This window comes from Cydia amplana, chromosome 8, assembly GCF_948474715.1.
Source record: "Cydia amplana chromosome 8, ilCydAmpl1.1, whole genome shotgun sequence".
Taxonomy (NCBI): Eukaryota; Metazoa; Arthropoda; class Insecta; order Lepidoptera; family Tortricidae; genus Cydia; species Cydia amplana.
In genome coordinates, this window is record NC_086076.1 from 1,908,767 (window position 1) to 1,925,283 (window position 16,517).

At 36.5% G+C, this 16,517-nt stretch overlaps 1 protein-coding gene across 1 annotated transcript in view; it reads left to right on the top strand.

The window, feature by feature from the left end:
* Positions 1–1,519: 1,519 nt before the first annotated feature.
* LOC134650398 (cardioacceleratory peptide receptor-like) overlaps positions 1,520–16,517 on the top strand; it is a 42,242-nt gene continuing 27,244 nt past the window's right edge. Inside the window, exons 1-7 of the mRNA XM_063505353.1 lie at positions 1,520–1,553; positions 3,238–3,362; positions 7,964–8,099; positions 9,804–9,907; positions 11,947–12,040; positions 12,655–12,750; positions 14,595–14,777. Coding sequence (XP_063361423.1) covers positions 1,520–1,553; positions 3,238–3,362; positions 7,964–8,099; positions 9,804–9,907; positions 11,947–12,040; positions 12,655–12,750; positions 14,595–14,777 — 772 coding nt within the window. The remainder of the gene's footprint in view (positions 1,554–3,237; positions 3,363–7,963; positions 8,100–9,803; positions 9,908–11,946; positions 12,041–12,654; positions 12,751–14,594; positions 14,778–16,517) is intronic.

Genomic DNA, 16,517 nt, shown 5'->3' on the forward strand with positions numbered 1-16,517 from the left:
ATTTTTAACAATGTTTTTTCTTCTTAACCCTTCTGGTGTTGCAGTTGTCCCTGGGCGACGGTAATAGCTTATCATCAGGCAATTAGTCTGCTCGTTCGCCTCCTATAGGTATCATAAAATAAATTATTAGGGTTCCGATTGTCACCCCTCGGGTACGGCGCCTTAAAAAGTGCACCCGAACGTGACTTGTAAATTTAAATTCTAGACTTCACTGGAAACCAATTGATGTGGAAAATTTAATAATACCGACTTAGCGCTCACGTCGTTTTTTAAGTCGTTGATGCGCTTTTGTTTTTATTTAGTAGTTTTTGTGCTCACCCAAGTGTTTTAAGATAGGGAGTCTAAAGGTACCGTTCCATTTCAGAATACATGAGCATTACTGCTGCAGCATTGCAGCGCGACATTGCTGCGGACTGTATTGCTGCCGCAAATGTCAAAAATCCTACTACCATGGAATAAATTTCTTTTGTTTTAAAATTTAACGAACCTAAACAAAAGTAACCTCCTTCCAATTAGTAATGATTTATTATTGAGGTTATAAGTAGTATGTAGTATTAGGACGGGTTTCTATTGTTTCCCAAATAGTTTTAAGTCATAATGTATAGTATTGTTTGCCCGCATTTTCGTTAGTCATAATTGGTTTGGTTCAGTAACGCGTCACTTTTCAGGATTGCCATAAAACAAAACTAACCTAACCTAACCTATCTATATTGTAACCATACGAAAATCCTGAAAAAGTTAACGGTTTCAGCTTTACGACTAATGATAATATATGATAAATAGGTACATTATGACTTAAAACTTTATGGAAAACAAAGGCTAGGCTAGAGGTGAGTTACCTAGCGGCCGGCCTAGCCTAGGTTAGTTACCTAGCTATAAGGTTTCTTTTTCATCCCGCTTCCAGACGTGTGAAAATCAGGTGTGAACTTTAAGCAAACTTCGTTTACTTAGCTCACGTGGTATAGATTGTCTCCGGTGAATGGTCGATCTCAACGTCTGATAACGCTCAAGGGTCTCATCTTTGTCTGAAGGCCGATTCTAATTCAACGATTTGTCATGGTTTTGATCTGGTTTTGATACTACTTTGACGATCGTGTTGGTGATCGTGGTGGTCACGCACGACTTTCACTTAATTTCGCATGCACCAATCAGCGTGAGCGATCTTGAAGGTGTCGTATCGAAATAAGATCAAAACCGTAGCAAGTTGTTAATTCTGAATCGGACTCCATGTCTGTATGAAATTCAATCTTTCTCTAAAGTTTTAGGCAGTTTGCTCTGGATTTTAGAGTTCTGTAGGTAGTCTTGCCCCTAAAAAATGTTGCCCGTCTGTTTTTATGACATCTGACTTTTTAATCGTTTTCAAGTTACCATAAAAAAACAACACGTAACGTTGTAAAAAAAAATATTTATGCACAAAACCTAAAAATATGAAATTTGATTTCAATAGCTCGAAATCAAATTTCAGCGATTTTTTTTTTTAAACTATAAAAAATTACAATTTAAAAACGTGATATCCGCGATGCACAGCCATCTCGCTCACGCTTACGCTCAGAGTGAGAGGGGGTTTTCGATAACTCTTAAGAACAATCTTTAGAATTTATTGATGATAATGATCAAATTATAGTTTTGAAAACGCCTTATAACTTAGGTACTTACTTATAAAATTCGACAAAGCCTTCACTTTATCAGTCACAGATGCTATTTTTCATTAACTACTAAAACTGTAATTTTTCACAAAAATGTGACGTAATTTGTTCATTAATAACTATCATTTCTTCAAAGAGATCTTGACAAGTTAGCTTAGGGCTTAATCTATCTTGAAATTGATGTTACTTTATAAGAGAAATTAACTTGAAGCTTTTCTTATTACTTGGCTTAGAGTGTCCTTTTACTAGAATTAATTAAGTGTTATTTCTAGACACTTCTAAATCTGTTTAGTAACAATTATTGACGATTATTAATCGTCTTAAGCAAATTACTTTCCTTTCAATCGCTTCGAAGCGAAAAAAGGGGAGGTTAGTGTAAATCGGGTGTATAGGAGTAGAAGGGAGACATTTCGCTGTGAGATTTTTATTCTTGTATCATTATAGACGTGTAGTAATTTAACATTTAGGGTTTAAAATAAGTGTTAGTAGGTATACTTTTCTTAAAACATATTAAGCGTAGTTGGTACCGATATTCTTTAGATATTTATTTTAATTAAAAACTATTCTTACGCCACTCTGTTTATAAATATTCTTACACCGCTTTGTTTATTTTATTGTTGGGTGTAGACCCAACTGTAGAGTATGGGGTTCTTCAAAAAAGGAGTGTACAGGTTTTTAAAAGGTCGGCAACGCGCATGTAACACCTCTGGAGTTGCAGGCGTCCATAGGCTACGATGACTGCTTACCCGTATGCTTGTTTGCCACCGATGTGGTATAATTAAATGCATATATATTTACGCTACAACTATTCCACAACTACTACCTAGCGAACTATCGTGGTAACCGAAGACAATCTTATGCATATCTATTTATTTAAATATTTTAAATGGTTAGTCTAATGAGAATTTTTAAGCACGATTTTTTTAAGCATGAATATTTTTGTTTTTAGTGACATATAATTTGATAATTTGTTATTTGACGATAGTAATTATGATATAATATTTCTAATAATTTAAAATGAAACCTGTAAACTCAATAGATTTAAGAATATTGCCGTGCCCTACCAGGGCCCATGTGAAACAACTATTACCTATGTACCGTAAAATGGGGTGAGTAGGGTTCGCGGGGAGAGTTGGGTTATGAATGGAGAGAGAAGATATAAAAGGGGGGTGAGATGGGATTTTAAGGCTACTGCTACAAAAATAATGTATTCCAATTTAAAATGAAGCTATACTAAGACTCATAATAAAAAAAATCGATCCTACAATCTTCCAAAATCACCTTTGTATGAAATCCCATCTCACCCCAATTACGAGGGACTACGGGGTGAGGTGGGATTACCTGTTTATCGTCAAAGTTATAAAATGGAACTACCCAAAATAAAATAAAAACTAAAATACGAACGTCCGGAACACTTATTATATACACCATACAGTTTGCATATGTAAAAATAAACTGTTATCGAGGTTTGAATGTCAGTTTTGACCCTACTCACCCCATTTTACGGTAACACCTGTGTACTTACCATGGATGGAATAAATATATGAATTATGAATTATGAGAGTAAGTAATGAGCAATCCCTTGTTGCAGGTACATTGACAAGATGTGACATCGTCATGGAGGAGCTCGATTGTCCGGAATGCGTCGCCTTGAACGGCTCGTCCTACAACGGCACGGCTAATGTCACGTTTATCAACAAATTCTACTTCTATCAGGTACTTTGACGACTGGTCTGGCCTAGTGGGTAGTGACCCTGCCTGTGAAGCCGCGGTCCTGGGTTCGAATCCCGGTACCGTAAAACGGGGTGAGTAGGTTTCGCGGGGAGAGGTGGGTTATGAATGGGGAGAGAAGGTTTGAGAGGGGGGTGAGAAGGGATTTTAAGGCTACTGCTGCAAAAATAATGTATTCCAATTTAAAATGGAGCTATAGTAATACGCATAATAAAAAAAAATCGATCCAACAATCTTCCAAAATCACCTTTGTATGAAAACCCCTCTCACCCCAAATACGAGGCACTACGGGGTGAGGTGGGTTTTCCTCTTTATCGTCAAAGTTATGAAATGGAACTACCCAAAATAAAATAAAAACTAAAATACACACGTCCGGAACACCTATTATATACACCATTCAGTTTGCATATGTAAAAATAAAATGTTATCGAGGTTTGAATTTCAGTTTTGACCCTAACTCACCCCATTTTACGGTAACGGTATTTATTTGTGTGATGAGCACATATTTGTTCCTGAGTCTTGGGTGTTTTCTATGTATTTATGTATTTACTATATTATATATATCGTTGTGTGAATACCCACAGCACAAGCCTTCTTGAGCCTACTGTGAGACTTAGTCAATCTGTGTATTTTTATTTATTGTCATTAAAAAAATGCATGTGTCAAATCCATTTTGCTGTGCCTCTCTAAATAAATAAAACCGGCCAAGTGGGAGTCGGACTCGCGCATGAAGGGTTCCGTAGCATTTAGCAAAAAGGCAAAATAATCACGTTTGTTGTATGGAAGCCCCACTTAAATATTTATATATTTGTTTTTATCATTTTTTATTATAGTGGCAACAGAAATACATCATCTGTGAAAATTACAACTGTCAAGTTATCACGGTTCATGAGTTACAGCCTGGTGACAAACAGGCAGACAGACAGACAGTGGAGTCTTAGTAATAGGGTCCCGGTTTTACCCTTTGGGTACGGAACCCTAAAAGCCGTTCTTACAGTAGTTGTCACTATATGCACCTCGCCCGCTCGCCTCCCTAAGGCATAAAAAGAAAAAGAAAGGAAGGGAGAGATCCGCACGCTTCAGGTAATACTCGGTAGCTCAGTTGATTAAGAGCAATCGTACCGGTGTTCCGAAAGGTCGTAGATTCGAGTCTTGCCCGCAGCGGTGTTTTTTTTTTTTTTTTAATTTTTCCTTTAAAAAGTCATTTGTACCACACACCAAGACACCAAGTCATTAGTAACACTTGCTTATTTATATTCTTCATACGCCACTGGAAACATGCGTAAGCCTCGGGCCTCGTTTAGACACGATTAAGTCCGCATCAGGCGCGACTGACAAAGTCAGGGGGATTATAAATGACATCCAGACAATCCCTAGTGTATAGGGTAATGCCACCTAATATGAAACCTAACGATGAATTAAGGGATCAAAATAACGAAATAATTATGTCGTGTCACAGTTTAGCTACACTTTCGAAGAAATGTAATTTATTTAAGGACGTGTTCTTAAGTGAAAGCGAAAGTCTTTATTCTTCAATTTAGGCATATTATTATAATTATTTCGAAAGAGAAGAACTACCTTCGATTATAAGTCTAGAGATTGCAATATTCCGAAAACAAAAAGTTTTCTTTAAATATCGTAATATATAGTTTATTTTAGTCCGGACTAATCCCAATAAGACCTAATTTACTCTTTGGGTTGGAAGGTCAGATGGCAGTTGCTTTTGTAAAAACTAGTACCTACGCCAATTCTTGGGATAAGTTGACAAGCGGAGTCCAGGCTCCCATGAGCCGTGGGAAAATGCAGGGAAAACGCGAGGAAGATGATGACGTTCTTCAAACCAAACTTAAAAATCCAGTTAAAAATCACATTGAACTTTCATGAAAGCGACGTTTATCTTTAGGCTTTTCTAGTAGTTTCGAACGTTTATCCATCCATTTGGTAACTTTCCTGTCAAATCAGAAGGTCGCAAGTGCCTTACTTAACGAAAAAACTTTTACCCTTTTTACTTTTGTGTTTAACTTTGAATTGGCCACACGGGTATCGTTTACCCTTTATTAGTTTTGGGCCTTGGCCCTTCATTTACCTATAGAGAGCATTCTAGCAGTGTTGCTAAGGTGATATTAAGTGTCGGTCCAATACTTTATATACAATAGTTTGCTATACTATAGCAACAGGCCGCGTAGCCAACATGCCAGATCGAAACGCAACTGTCACTGTCGCACTAATATGAAAGATAGAGGAAGTAGGCTGAAAAGAAAACCCATAATTATAGTAACGGCACCAGTCATGGGACATTTAAGAGGAAATTTTGAGTATTTGTGATATTTCCCTGATACATGTAAAAGTTCTACCGCTTAGCTTGTTAAAAGATGAATATCCTATCCTTCTTTCATGTTTCAGGCGTGTTGTATCAAAGATACTGCAGTCAGTTTCCACATAATTAATAAATTAAAAGTATGTGTTTTTTCTCCAGTCATGGACACCAAAGCTCCAGTAATGGAACCCCGGTAATGGACGTGGATCCAGTAATGGGCCCCCTATAATGGGCATACCCTATCAGTATAAGATATTGGAATAGGGAATAAGTTTTTGGCAAAAAACGAGTTATTAGTCATTTTTGTCACCCGATTGCATTGTCATCCGATTTGCATACGTATCCAAAATTTCAACTCAATCGGAAATCCGAAAGTGGCTCAAATGCCATTTCCAAGATTTGAACCACACTAACTAATACAGGATGGATTTTCTTTTTGGGTCAGTGAGGGCAGCTACCACATCCCGTGCTGCTACGAGAAAACGGTCTTAGAAGACCTTCCCTCGATTTCAAATTAATGAAGATTGGCTTTTACAGATTTTGGAAAAAACATACAGGGTGCGAGGAAAAGGTAATTTTTGACAAACTTTTTTTTTTATGCCAATCGATCCCATTCCTATTGAGGATCAAAAGCTTGTATGGAACAAAAAATAATTTCCGGCTAGAAAAGCCACAAATCGAGGAAAACATTTCCCATACAATTTGTATGAAAATGAAAACTTATTTTTCACATGCTATTTTTGTATGCCAATCGATTCCATTCCTATCCAGTCTCAATAGTTTTTTTGGGGTCAAAATTAAATTTCTCATTTTCTCCATAGTAAATGTATGGAAAAAGTTTTTATTAATTTGTGGCTTTTTAGTACATTACCGTAAGTTGACCCCAAAGAAACTATTGATACTAGATAGGAATGGAATCAATTGGCATAGAAAAATAGCATGTGAAAAATAAAAGTTTTCATTTTCATACAAATTGTATGGGAAAAGTTTTCCTCGATTTGTGGCTTTTCTAGCCGGAATTTTTTTTATTATTCCATACAAGCTTTTGATCCTCAATAGGAATGGGATCGATTGGCATCAAAAAAAAGTTTGTCAAAAATTACCTTTTTCTCGCACCCTGTATGTTTTTTCCAAAATCTGTAAAAGCCAATCTTCATTAATTTGAAATCGAGGGAAGGTTTTCTAAGACCGTTTTCTCGTCGCAGCACAGGATCTGTTGGCTGCCCTCACTGACCCAAAAAGAAAATCCATCCTGTATAGAAACTAACAGGGCAAGTTAAATAAAATTTTGTAAAAACGATATTAATTTATCCGAAGTCCGAGGAGACCTCCTGACATAGTTCGTACGAGTAACTACATTATACTTCTGTATTGTTTAAACATGAAATTACGCCATGGCAAGCATCATTATGTAAATTATCCCATCATAGGAGGTATGCAGTTTTACAGCTCCTATAATGGGATTGGGCAAAATACCACTATTTTTTATACATCTCTAGAGTCATAACATAATGTGTTGTATACCTTATCTCATGGTAGATGCAATTAACAAAACACATTCTAGTTTACACCAAGTAATAATTAACTACAATTGAATATATGAACTCACCTCTCTTAGCGAAGTTGTTAAGAATTCTTACTGGTTATTTTTTCCAGTGACACGACAACTTTTGGGTTGGCGCCAATTTCTTAAAAAGTAACCGAAATTAATAAAAAGTCAAACTTAAACAGCTCTATGACTCTTATTTATGGTAAAATATTGCCAGTGTTTATAAACTACTTTTACATACTTATTTTAGAGGATTTGTGGTTTTATGTCCCATTACCGGTTCCACGTCCATTATAGGGTCCATTACGTTATTCTGATAACATCAGGGTAGTATCTGGATAATTAAAAGATTTACGTTGTAATTATGTGTAATTTAGAGAACTACCACTTGAAAAAAAAAGTTTTAATTTATTTTGTCGTCCTTTGTAAGTACATACCTAACCTCTCCTCTAACCTCCCTAACCTCCCTCCCTAACCTCTGGTGCTATGACACTAAGTAAATACCTACACAATAAAATATTAGGTAGGTACAAAGATCATAGCTAGACCGGGCCGGTCCCGTGCCGAGGCGTCCGACATGTAATTTTCTATGACGGCGCTGATCGGTGATCACGTGGCGCTTTCCATAGAAAACGAAACGCCGGAAGCTCTGGCCCGGCCCCGACCAGGTCTAGCATAGTCATCCACTCGGCTAAACTATTAACTTTTTTTTTGTTTCAGACCGCTCAAGTAGCTGTCCTCTGGATCCTCCTGGTGGCCATAGTGGCCGGCAACGCCACGGTTGTTCTCGCCCTCCTGCTCACCAAGTCTAGGAAGAGCAGGATGAACTTCTTCATCATGCAGCTGGCTATAGCTGGTATGTTAAAAAAAACCGCCCAAGTGAGAGTCGGAATCGCGTTCCAGGGATTCCGTACATTAAGTCCGAGTCACGCTTGACTGCACATTTCTAACAGAATTTCCTGTCATCCATAGCTTAACCTGTCGAATCCCACGATATGACGTCACCATTAGCGTTCTGGCTCATATATGAGCCGTGGGAGCTGACAAAAGAACTATATTGTGTATTTTTTTTTCAAAATGTTAGACCCAGTAGTTTCGGAGAAAAAGGCCCCCCCTTTATCTCCGAATGATTGACGAAGGAATGGTCGGACAGACAGACAGACAGACGCAAGTGATCCCATAAGGCATAAGGGTTTTTCCTTTTGAGACACGGAACCCTAAAAAGGAAGTTGTTAAGGAGCATGTTTTGTTTAGTTCTTAGTTGAATTTACTTCGGTTAGTTTTAATTTGTTTAATTTGAATACGATAAAAATAAGGGAAAACTTACTATTTCCTATTTATGACTGTTTCTATACGTATTATTATCTTGACTTTACGTCAATGATCAATAGAATATTAGGTAAAGTTTTAAGATGTACCTACAGAAGAATTTTAAGATAACCGAAAAGTACTGACCCACAAAAAATAGCAGTGAACCAAAAACTTGTCAAAGCCACTTTGTACGTAACAGCCAAGTTTAATTGTTAGAATCCCTGCAGAAGAGGTTTTCCTGTCCAAAGTTTTATTCTCGCGAGTGAGCTTTGGGTGAGCGTGGGGGGATTAACAATTTGGATGCAAAGTGTTTTGTCAAGTCGCTTTTGTGCGAAATGAGGCAAAAGTTGGGCGCTTTTTAACCGACTTCCAAATCTCAAAAGGAGGAGGTTATCGATTCGGTTGGTTTTTAAGTTTTTAACCGACTTCCAAAACTCAAAGGGAGGAGGTTATTAATTCGGTTGTATGTTTGTTACTACATATCTCCGTCATTCATGGTCCGATTTTAAAAATATTTTTTGTTGATTGTAAATATGTATATGCATACAGATTGGTCCCGTTTTTATCAAAACCTAATAGTTTTGATGATGAATCGAGGAATCGAGGGAACTCCTCAAATTTTAAAGGAATACATATACCTACCTAGTAATTTATTACGTTAAGAATAAGATGATAAGAGATGATGTGGTTGCCGAGTGGATCTGTCACCCGACTATTAATCCGGAGAGCGCGGGTTGAAAATTTAAATCCAGGTACCTAGTTTTTTTCTCAGCCTATTAGTGCGTCCCACTGCTGGGCAAAGGCCCCGCCTTTTTCCCGCCACTTGGCTCTGTCCAATGCATACTCCCGCCTAGTTACTCTAGTACAATTAGTTTTTTGGAACTTAATATGTACCACTAGCTTTTTGGTGAAGGAAAATATCGTGAGTAAACCTGTCCTGTTATAGGTAAGTATATCTGCGAAGAAATTCAAAAACGTTTATGTGTAGTCCCTAAACCCGAATTGGACTCTTGCTGATAAAGGATTTATTCACATTATCACTACATAGTATAAAACAAAGTCACTTCCCGCTGTCTGTCTGTCCCTATGTATGCTTAGATCTTTAAAACTACCCAACGGATTTTGACGCGGTTTTTTTAATAGATAGAGTGATACAAGAGAAAGGTTTATGTATAATGTGTTAACCCGTGCAAAGCCGGGGCGGGTCGCTAGTTTACTATATATCAATAAGCTAAGATTTGTTTTACAGATTTGTGGGTTGGACTTATAAGCGTGTTGCCGGATCTCGTCCAGAGGATGACCATCTCGTGGCTGGCGGGATCACTGGCCTGCAAACTGGTTAAATATTTACAGGTGAGATTACCCTCGCTTCGCCCACCATACAAAATTATAGCCAAGGAAATTAGAATCTTGTTGTATTTCCAATTAGACTGAATTTCATTTGTTCAAAAATTTTACGAGACAAATGAAATGCTACTTACTCTGTTTTTAATTAAGGTTGACATTGCATCGAAACTGAGTGTACATCTTAAGGTACATTGGGCGGCACGAGGTTACAATACTTTACACAGAGGCAGACGATCTCAAACTCAATTCATTAAGCAAAAAGGGCATATGTCAAGATTCAATAATATACAAGCAATCAAAGTAAATCACAAATTACAAATATTAATTCAATAAAATACTATTTATAATACTATAATTACACAAAAGTTGCATTTTTTGCCATCGGGTCCCTTAGTTTGCTCAGTACCTATAAATATATTTATAAACACTATTTGTATATAAGTTTGCGTAAAATGTAATAATCACACGCAGAATTTTCCCCGAAAACAGACTTAAGTAAGTCTTAAGTTTCAAACCAGTTCCTGAAATAAAACAGACATTTTATGACAAAATAAGTCTTGTGATAACAATATAAACGAAAATAGAAATTATATAAGAAACTGAAGGATTTCAACGAAATTGAAATACTATACTAACACAAACACAAAAATAATGAATTCCGTGAAAGCTCGCTATACTTACAAAGATCGTGTTGTTCCAAGCATTTAAAAACCGGACAAGTGCGAATTGGACTCGTCCACCGAGGGTTCCGTACTTTTTAGTATTTGTTGTTATAGCGGCAACAGAAATACATCATCTGTGAAAATTTCAACTGCCTAGCTATCACGGTTCATGAGATAGGTACAGCCTGGTGACAGACAGACCGACGGACAGACGGACAGTGAAGTCTTAGTAATAGGGTCCCGTTTTTACCCTTTGGGTATGGAACCCTAAAAACTATTTATGTTGAATGAGGAAAACCTTTGGGAAGCTTTGTTACAAAGAAAAACACCATCAATTAATTACTTTGTGATCAATCTAGAGGTTCTTTTGTTTGAACCTTTATTGTGATAGCTGAAAATAGTGGTTTGGGAAATAGATTATATATAAAAGCAATAGTATAACGAGTAGAATACAAAAATAGACAAGGTTTATTTCCGATAAATATTAAAAAGAAACTAAATTAAGTACCTACATTATGATCACTTAACATAGAACTAATACACTATAATTATTAATAATAATTAATTATACGAAAGTGTATTTGACTACACAAGTCATTAAAAATTAACTACAAAAAAAACAACATCCAATAACCCACCAAAAATCATTTCCAGGCGCAAAAGTGCCCAACCCGCTCACTGCGTTATCGCGTTCAATCGCGATTTATATTTAACCTTTGATTTGACCCTAAATTATATCGCTGTTGTCTGTCTACAAGAACGCGATAACTTCAATGTAAATATTAATAAAGCTTATAACTGCGAATACTTAATAACAAGATATTTACTATGTAAATCTGTTTTTATGAGTTCATGATTCGATATTTTACAAGAATCATCTTCACGAAGTTTACCCAGTAAATAGTGCGAAACGATATATCGGGAACTCAATATAATATATTTACTTAGATGGCAAATATCCCGTTATTTACTATAGTTATAAGTAGGTATAGTCAATGGGGCTAATTCCGTCATAGGGGCCATTCCGTCTACTAGCGTTTTACTCGAACAACGAACAAAATTGATAATTGCATTTGCAGCAGCGATTGCATTTAGTTTATGCTTTCAAAAGCAGATGTTTTTTCCTACGATTGAAAATCAAAGAAATAATATATTATTATACACTCGTGGACGGAATAGTCCCTATAACGGAATTAGCCACATTGACCTTACATAATAAAGTAGTAAGCAGCGATGCTGCAACAGTACCTAACGCTGGTGTAGTTCGCATCGGAACGGTACCTTAATGGGGCATGCGGGGAATAATTACTAGTATCTGCCCTAAGCTGTAATTTATGATAATGTTAGGTTAATATCGTACATTAATAAATGATTTGTTCACAGGGTGTAGTAACATATTCCTCGACCTACGTGCTGGTGGCACTCAGTATAGACAGATGTGATGCTATTACGCATCCCATGAATTTCACGGGGAGCTGTGAGTATTAATTAATACCTTATTTACCTATATTAAAGAGAGAGATTTTACGGTTTAACTCACGTATTCTAGTCGCGTGCGCGACATGTTTCGGAAAGCCTGGGTCTCTATTTTCATCCACTACCACCAATACCAATGCAAAATATTCTTTTACCTGGGCAGGGTAATTTCCTTTTGACTTTTGACTCTCAAAGCGGAACATATACGAGTAGAAGCCCAGCAAAGCGGGGCTTCGTCTTCTGGTTATTCATCACTAAAAATGTGCTTTATCTTTATTAAGAGACATGAAGTATGAACTAAGCTGCTATGAAAAGGTACCTAAAAATTTGGATCTATAGTCTCTCCTCTATGGAACTAGGATCATGTCTACCCTATCGGGGTTCATATACACTTGATTAATGGATTAATTATTACCTAATACCTACATTACTAGTTGTGATACATAGACAAAGTTTATTGCTTGGTTACAAGGTTTATCGGTTGGTTACAAAGTTTATCGGTTGGTTGGCGGTTGTCTATGATAAAAGTTCGTGGTGTGATGTTATACTTATACTTACTTATACTTATACTTATGTTATACTTTACTAAATTGTGTTTTCTATTTATTTTGACAGGGAGAAGAGCGCGAGCCCTAATAATAGGAGCTTGGCTGGCCAGCTTTCTATTTTGCATTCCAATGCTTATCCTATTCGATGAAGATAAAATACAAGGTAATAAAATGTTTTATTAGAAGGTAATGACCGATCTGGCCTAGTGGGTAGTGACCCTACCTGTGAAGTCGCGGTCCTGGATTCGAATTAAGGGCATTTATTTGTGTGATGAGCACAGATATTTGTTCCTGAGTCATGGTTGTTTTCTATGTATTTAAGTACTCGTATTTGTACATTATATATATTGTTGCTTAGTACCCACAACACAAGCTTTCTTGAGCTTACCGTGGGGCTTAGTCAATTTGTGTAATAATGTCCTATAATATTTATTTATTTAAGTATTGTCTATTTCTTATAATTGTGTGTAAGCAGTCGGAGCCCTGCCTTTAAAATGTGTAAGTATCTTATGTTTTTTAACCTTTCATGAGGTGATACGCTAGGAGGTCGCGACCCACAGATTGAAATCATGGTCATATAGTACATACATGATATATGTACTTATAAAATAACTAATCTTCATAAATCGGGTCCGAAAATATCTCCAATGATGACAATGTTTAAAATATAAGAGAAGAAGGCGAATCGATCTAACTTTTAATATCTTGTGAAAAGTCGTTCATCGGAGTTTTATTATTACAACAATTTTGGTTGATGAATTAATCATTAATCACACCCTGCTCGCATTCAAGAGCCTGCCTTGCCTGAATACGTATATAGAAGCCTGAACATGCATATGAGCCCATTTAATTAAATCAGGAACTATCGCGAGCGGAATTCGAACTAAAAAAACTCAACTTAATTTGATATCGATTTTGACATACTACAGTTTGTACCTACATGTCCAACGCGCATCTATATAAAACTTGGATCGTTAGGAAGCAATTAATATCTAGAGTTTGACCAAACTAAATAATGAATGACAAAGTTCTATAAAAATATGACGTTTATAATGAGTAGGTATTATGACACTTTCACACTTTGTTCTGCTCAGATTGGTGCAAAGTTAGCTGAGACGGACTGTATCACTATTTACAAACATTTACAAAATACATTACATTCATGAAAATGAAAGATGTAATAAAGTAATAATAATTGTAGACAACCCGTACTGAAAGCGAGGACCTACATAATAATAGAAGAAAAAAAATCAATTTACATTAATGTACAAATATTTATTAATATTAATTTTAAAAAACTCATGGCTGTAGGTAATAAATAATTATGTCAGAAATGGTAATTGCATGAATTACAATTTATTCATTTAAATTTTGTTTCTGGACAAGCGAGATACAATGTGATACAATGTCAAAACAAGTATAAAAAATTGAAACCCCGCTGCAAGGCTTACTAATTAATGAACTACTTCCTGACGATGATAAATGATACACGATTTTGAATCTCAAGTTGAAGACCATAAAGTACATTTCCAGTCTAAGAAAGACACCTGATTGTGAAAGTTAAGAATGGGCTGATAGATCTGCATTTTGTTTGGATGATGAACGAGGAACCGGACCTTTGAGTATCCCTTAAGATTAATGAAGTTTTAAACTTATGGATTTTCTCTCAAGTTCAAGGGAGGGTCATTATCACGTCTTTATTCATTAAGATAATGCCTATAGTCCTGTCAAGCTTTTGTCTAAGGACTAAGATATGGGGGTCTTCAGAAGCACAATTTTCACGATTTTTAAAAGAGTTGGAAATGCGCATAAAATGAAACTTTAAGACAAATTTTCATCCCACTAGGAGGTACCTATTTAAAAAATATTTTTTATACAAGGTTCTGCATTTTCTCTCATCAGCTTAAGGTCTTAACTTCCAAATATTGACTAAGTATGCGTTGTCTGTAACAGTGAATAACTTTTTTAATAATATTATGGTAACCAAAGAAATCATTTTTCGCTCAGGCACCCTTCAATGCTGGTCCAGCATCAGCAAGCTCCAATGGCGGATATGGATGACCAGCGTCTTCGTCTCCCTCTTCGTGGCGCCAGCCCTCACGATATCCGCTTGCTACGGAGTCATCGTCATCACTATACGACAGAAGAGCAGAAGAGTGCTTGGGAAGAGAGCAAATGCCAGCCGACAAAGTATGTAACATTCTTTCTTTGAATTTTCCGTTCTTCGCTTCGCGCACCTTTGTTGGTGGTCATCTCCATTTGGCAGAAGAGCAGACAACTGCTCGACAGGACAGTAGATCACACGTTTTTTTTTCTCTTTCTTTCATTTCTGCTTTCATCTTTTGTTTCTTATATTGCTTGTTTTTGTAGATATTCCCGTGATATGGAATTATATAGTCATCATCAAGAGTCAAAGTCAAATTAAATATTTCATTGCAAGTCATGTGTACATTTGATACTTATTTATTATCCGCAGTCATTCTTACTTGTATTACATTATCAGAAATTAAGCTCGATTATCCCTAACTTTCGGGAACAGTCGGCCTAGCTTAGATGACAATCGCTATCGCTTCGACAACGAAACGCTTTGTGTCTATCACTCTTCCATATTAGTGCAACAGTGACAGAATGCGTTTCGATCGCTACGGAGCGTAAGCGATTGGCATGTTGGCTACACGGCCAGAACAGACATTATTCGTTTTTCTGCGAGAGTATGACGCAACTCAATTATTTCCAAGAATACATCGTACGTAACTAAACCAAAATGTTTCTCAGGAAATCCGCAATTATTAACTTTACAGCCAATTTACGTTTACCCGCTCAACATCAAAGAATCGTAAAACTTCATGTAACAACTAACAATCAGTTTTCGTATACTAAAGACTGAAGTAGGCATGCAGTAAAAATGGTAAAATACATAAACAAAGAATCGGGAAAACAAGCACGTGAAGCAATGTGAAGAACTTTAAAAATAGTTGGGTGATTGTTATATTTTAGGAAGCTATTAGGGTCACTCGAGTGAAACATGATATGGGTACCGAAACCGAATGTATCGATAATGATGGAAAAGAAATTCAAGCGATTTATAAAAGAAGGAAGGCCTTTCCTCGGCAGCGGTAAAATTCGAGGTTTGTAAAACATAAAACGATATACCTACGCAGTGGCGGATTTGCCATAAGGCACAGTAGGCTCGAGCATAGGGCGGCGAGATATTAGGGGCGGCAAATTGTGACAAAAAATTCGCTGATTATAACAAGAAATAATTCAAAATTAGGCAACGAATTCTCAAAAAAAGGTACCCATAGAGGGAAATGCTTGGAAGTCTTGGAACACAATTTTGGACTTCGTAACTTTGTTTGAACTAGTTAGGAGGTGAACATATCAAATTGCTGAGCCGGGGGAAAAGGGGGGTTTGAAGGTCCCATTTTTCGGTTTTTCGCTTATATCTCGGAAACTATGCGTTCTAACGACAAACATGATCATTATACAAAATGAAACCTGATTAAATTTGCTACAAGTTTTACTCAGTCAAGTTTTTCGATATCTTGAGGGCCCTCTACACTTGTGCGCGAATCGCGTCGCGAAGCCCCGAACGCGAGTGTGGCGTCGATTTCGCAGTGGCTCTTGAAATATTGCATTAAATTTTCTTCAATAATATTGACGAGGAAAAAGGAACCCGAAAATTTTTAACAGTTTATTACTGATCATATTAAATGACTAAAATGTCCTTTCAACTTCTCTGGAATTCGGTGGAGGCCAAAATAAGGAAAAAACAATGTTATATGAGTGTTCATAGGTGAATTTTGGCAAAAAAAAGATTTTCTTATGTTTCTTTTTAGATTTTTTTAATGTTTTTGTACATAAAAACTAGTGTTATTGGTAAAACTGTCACTTAAAATGAATAAGTATTTGCTTTTTTTCGTAAACCCT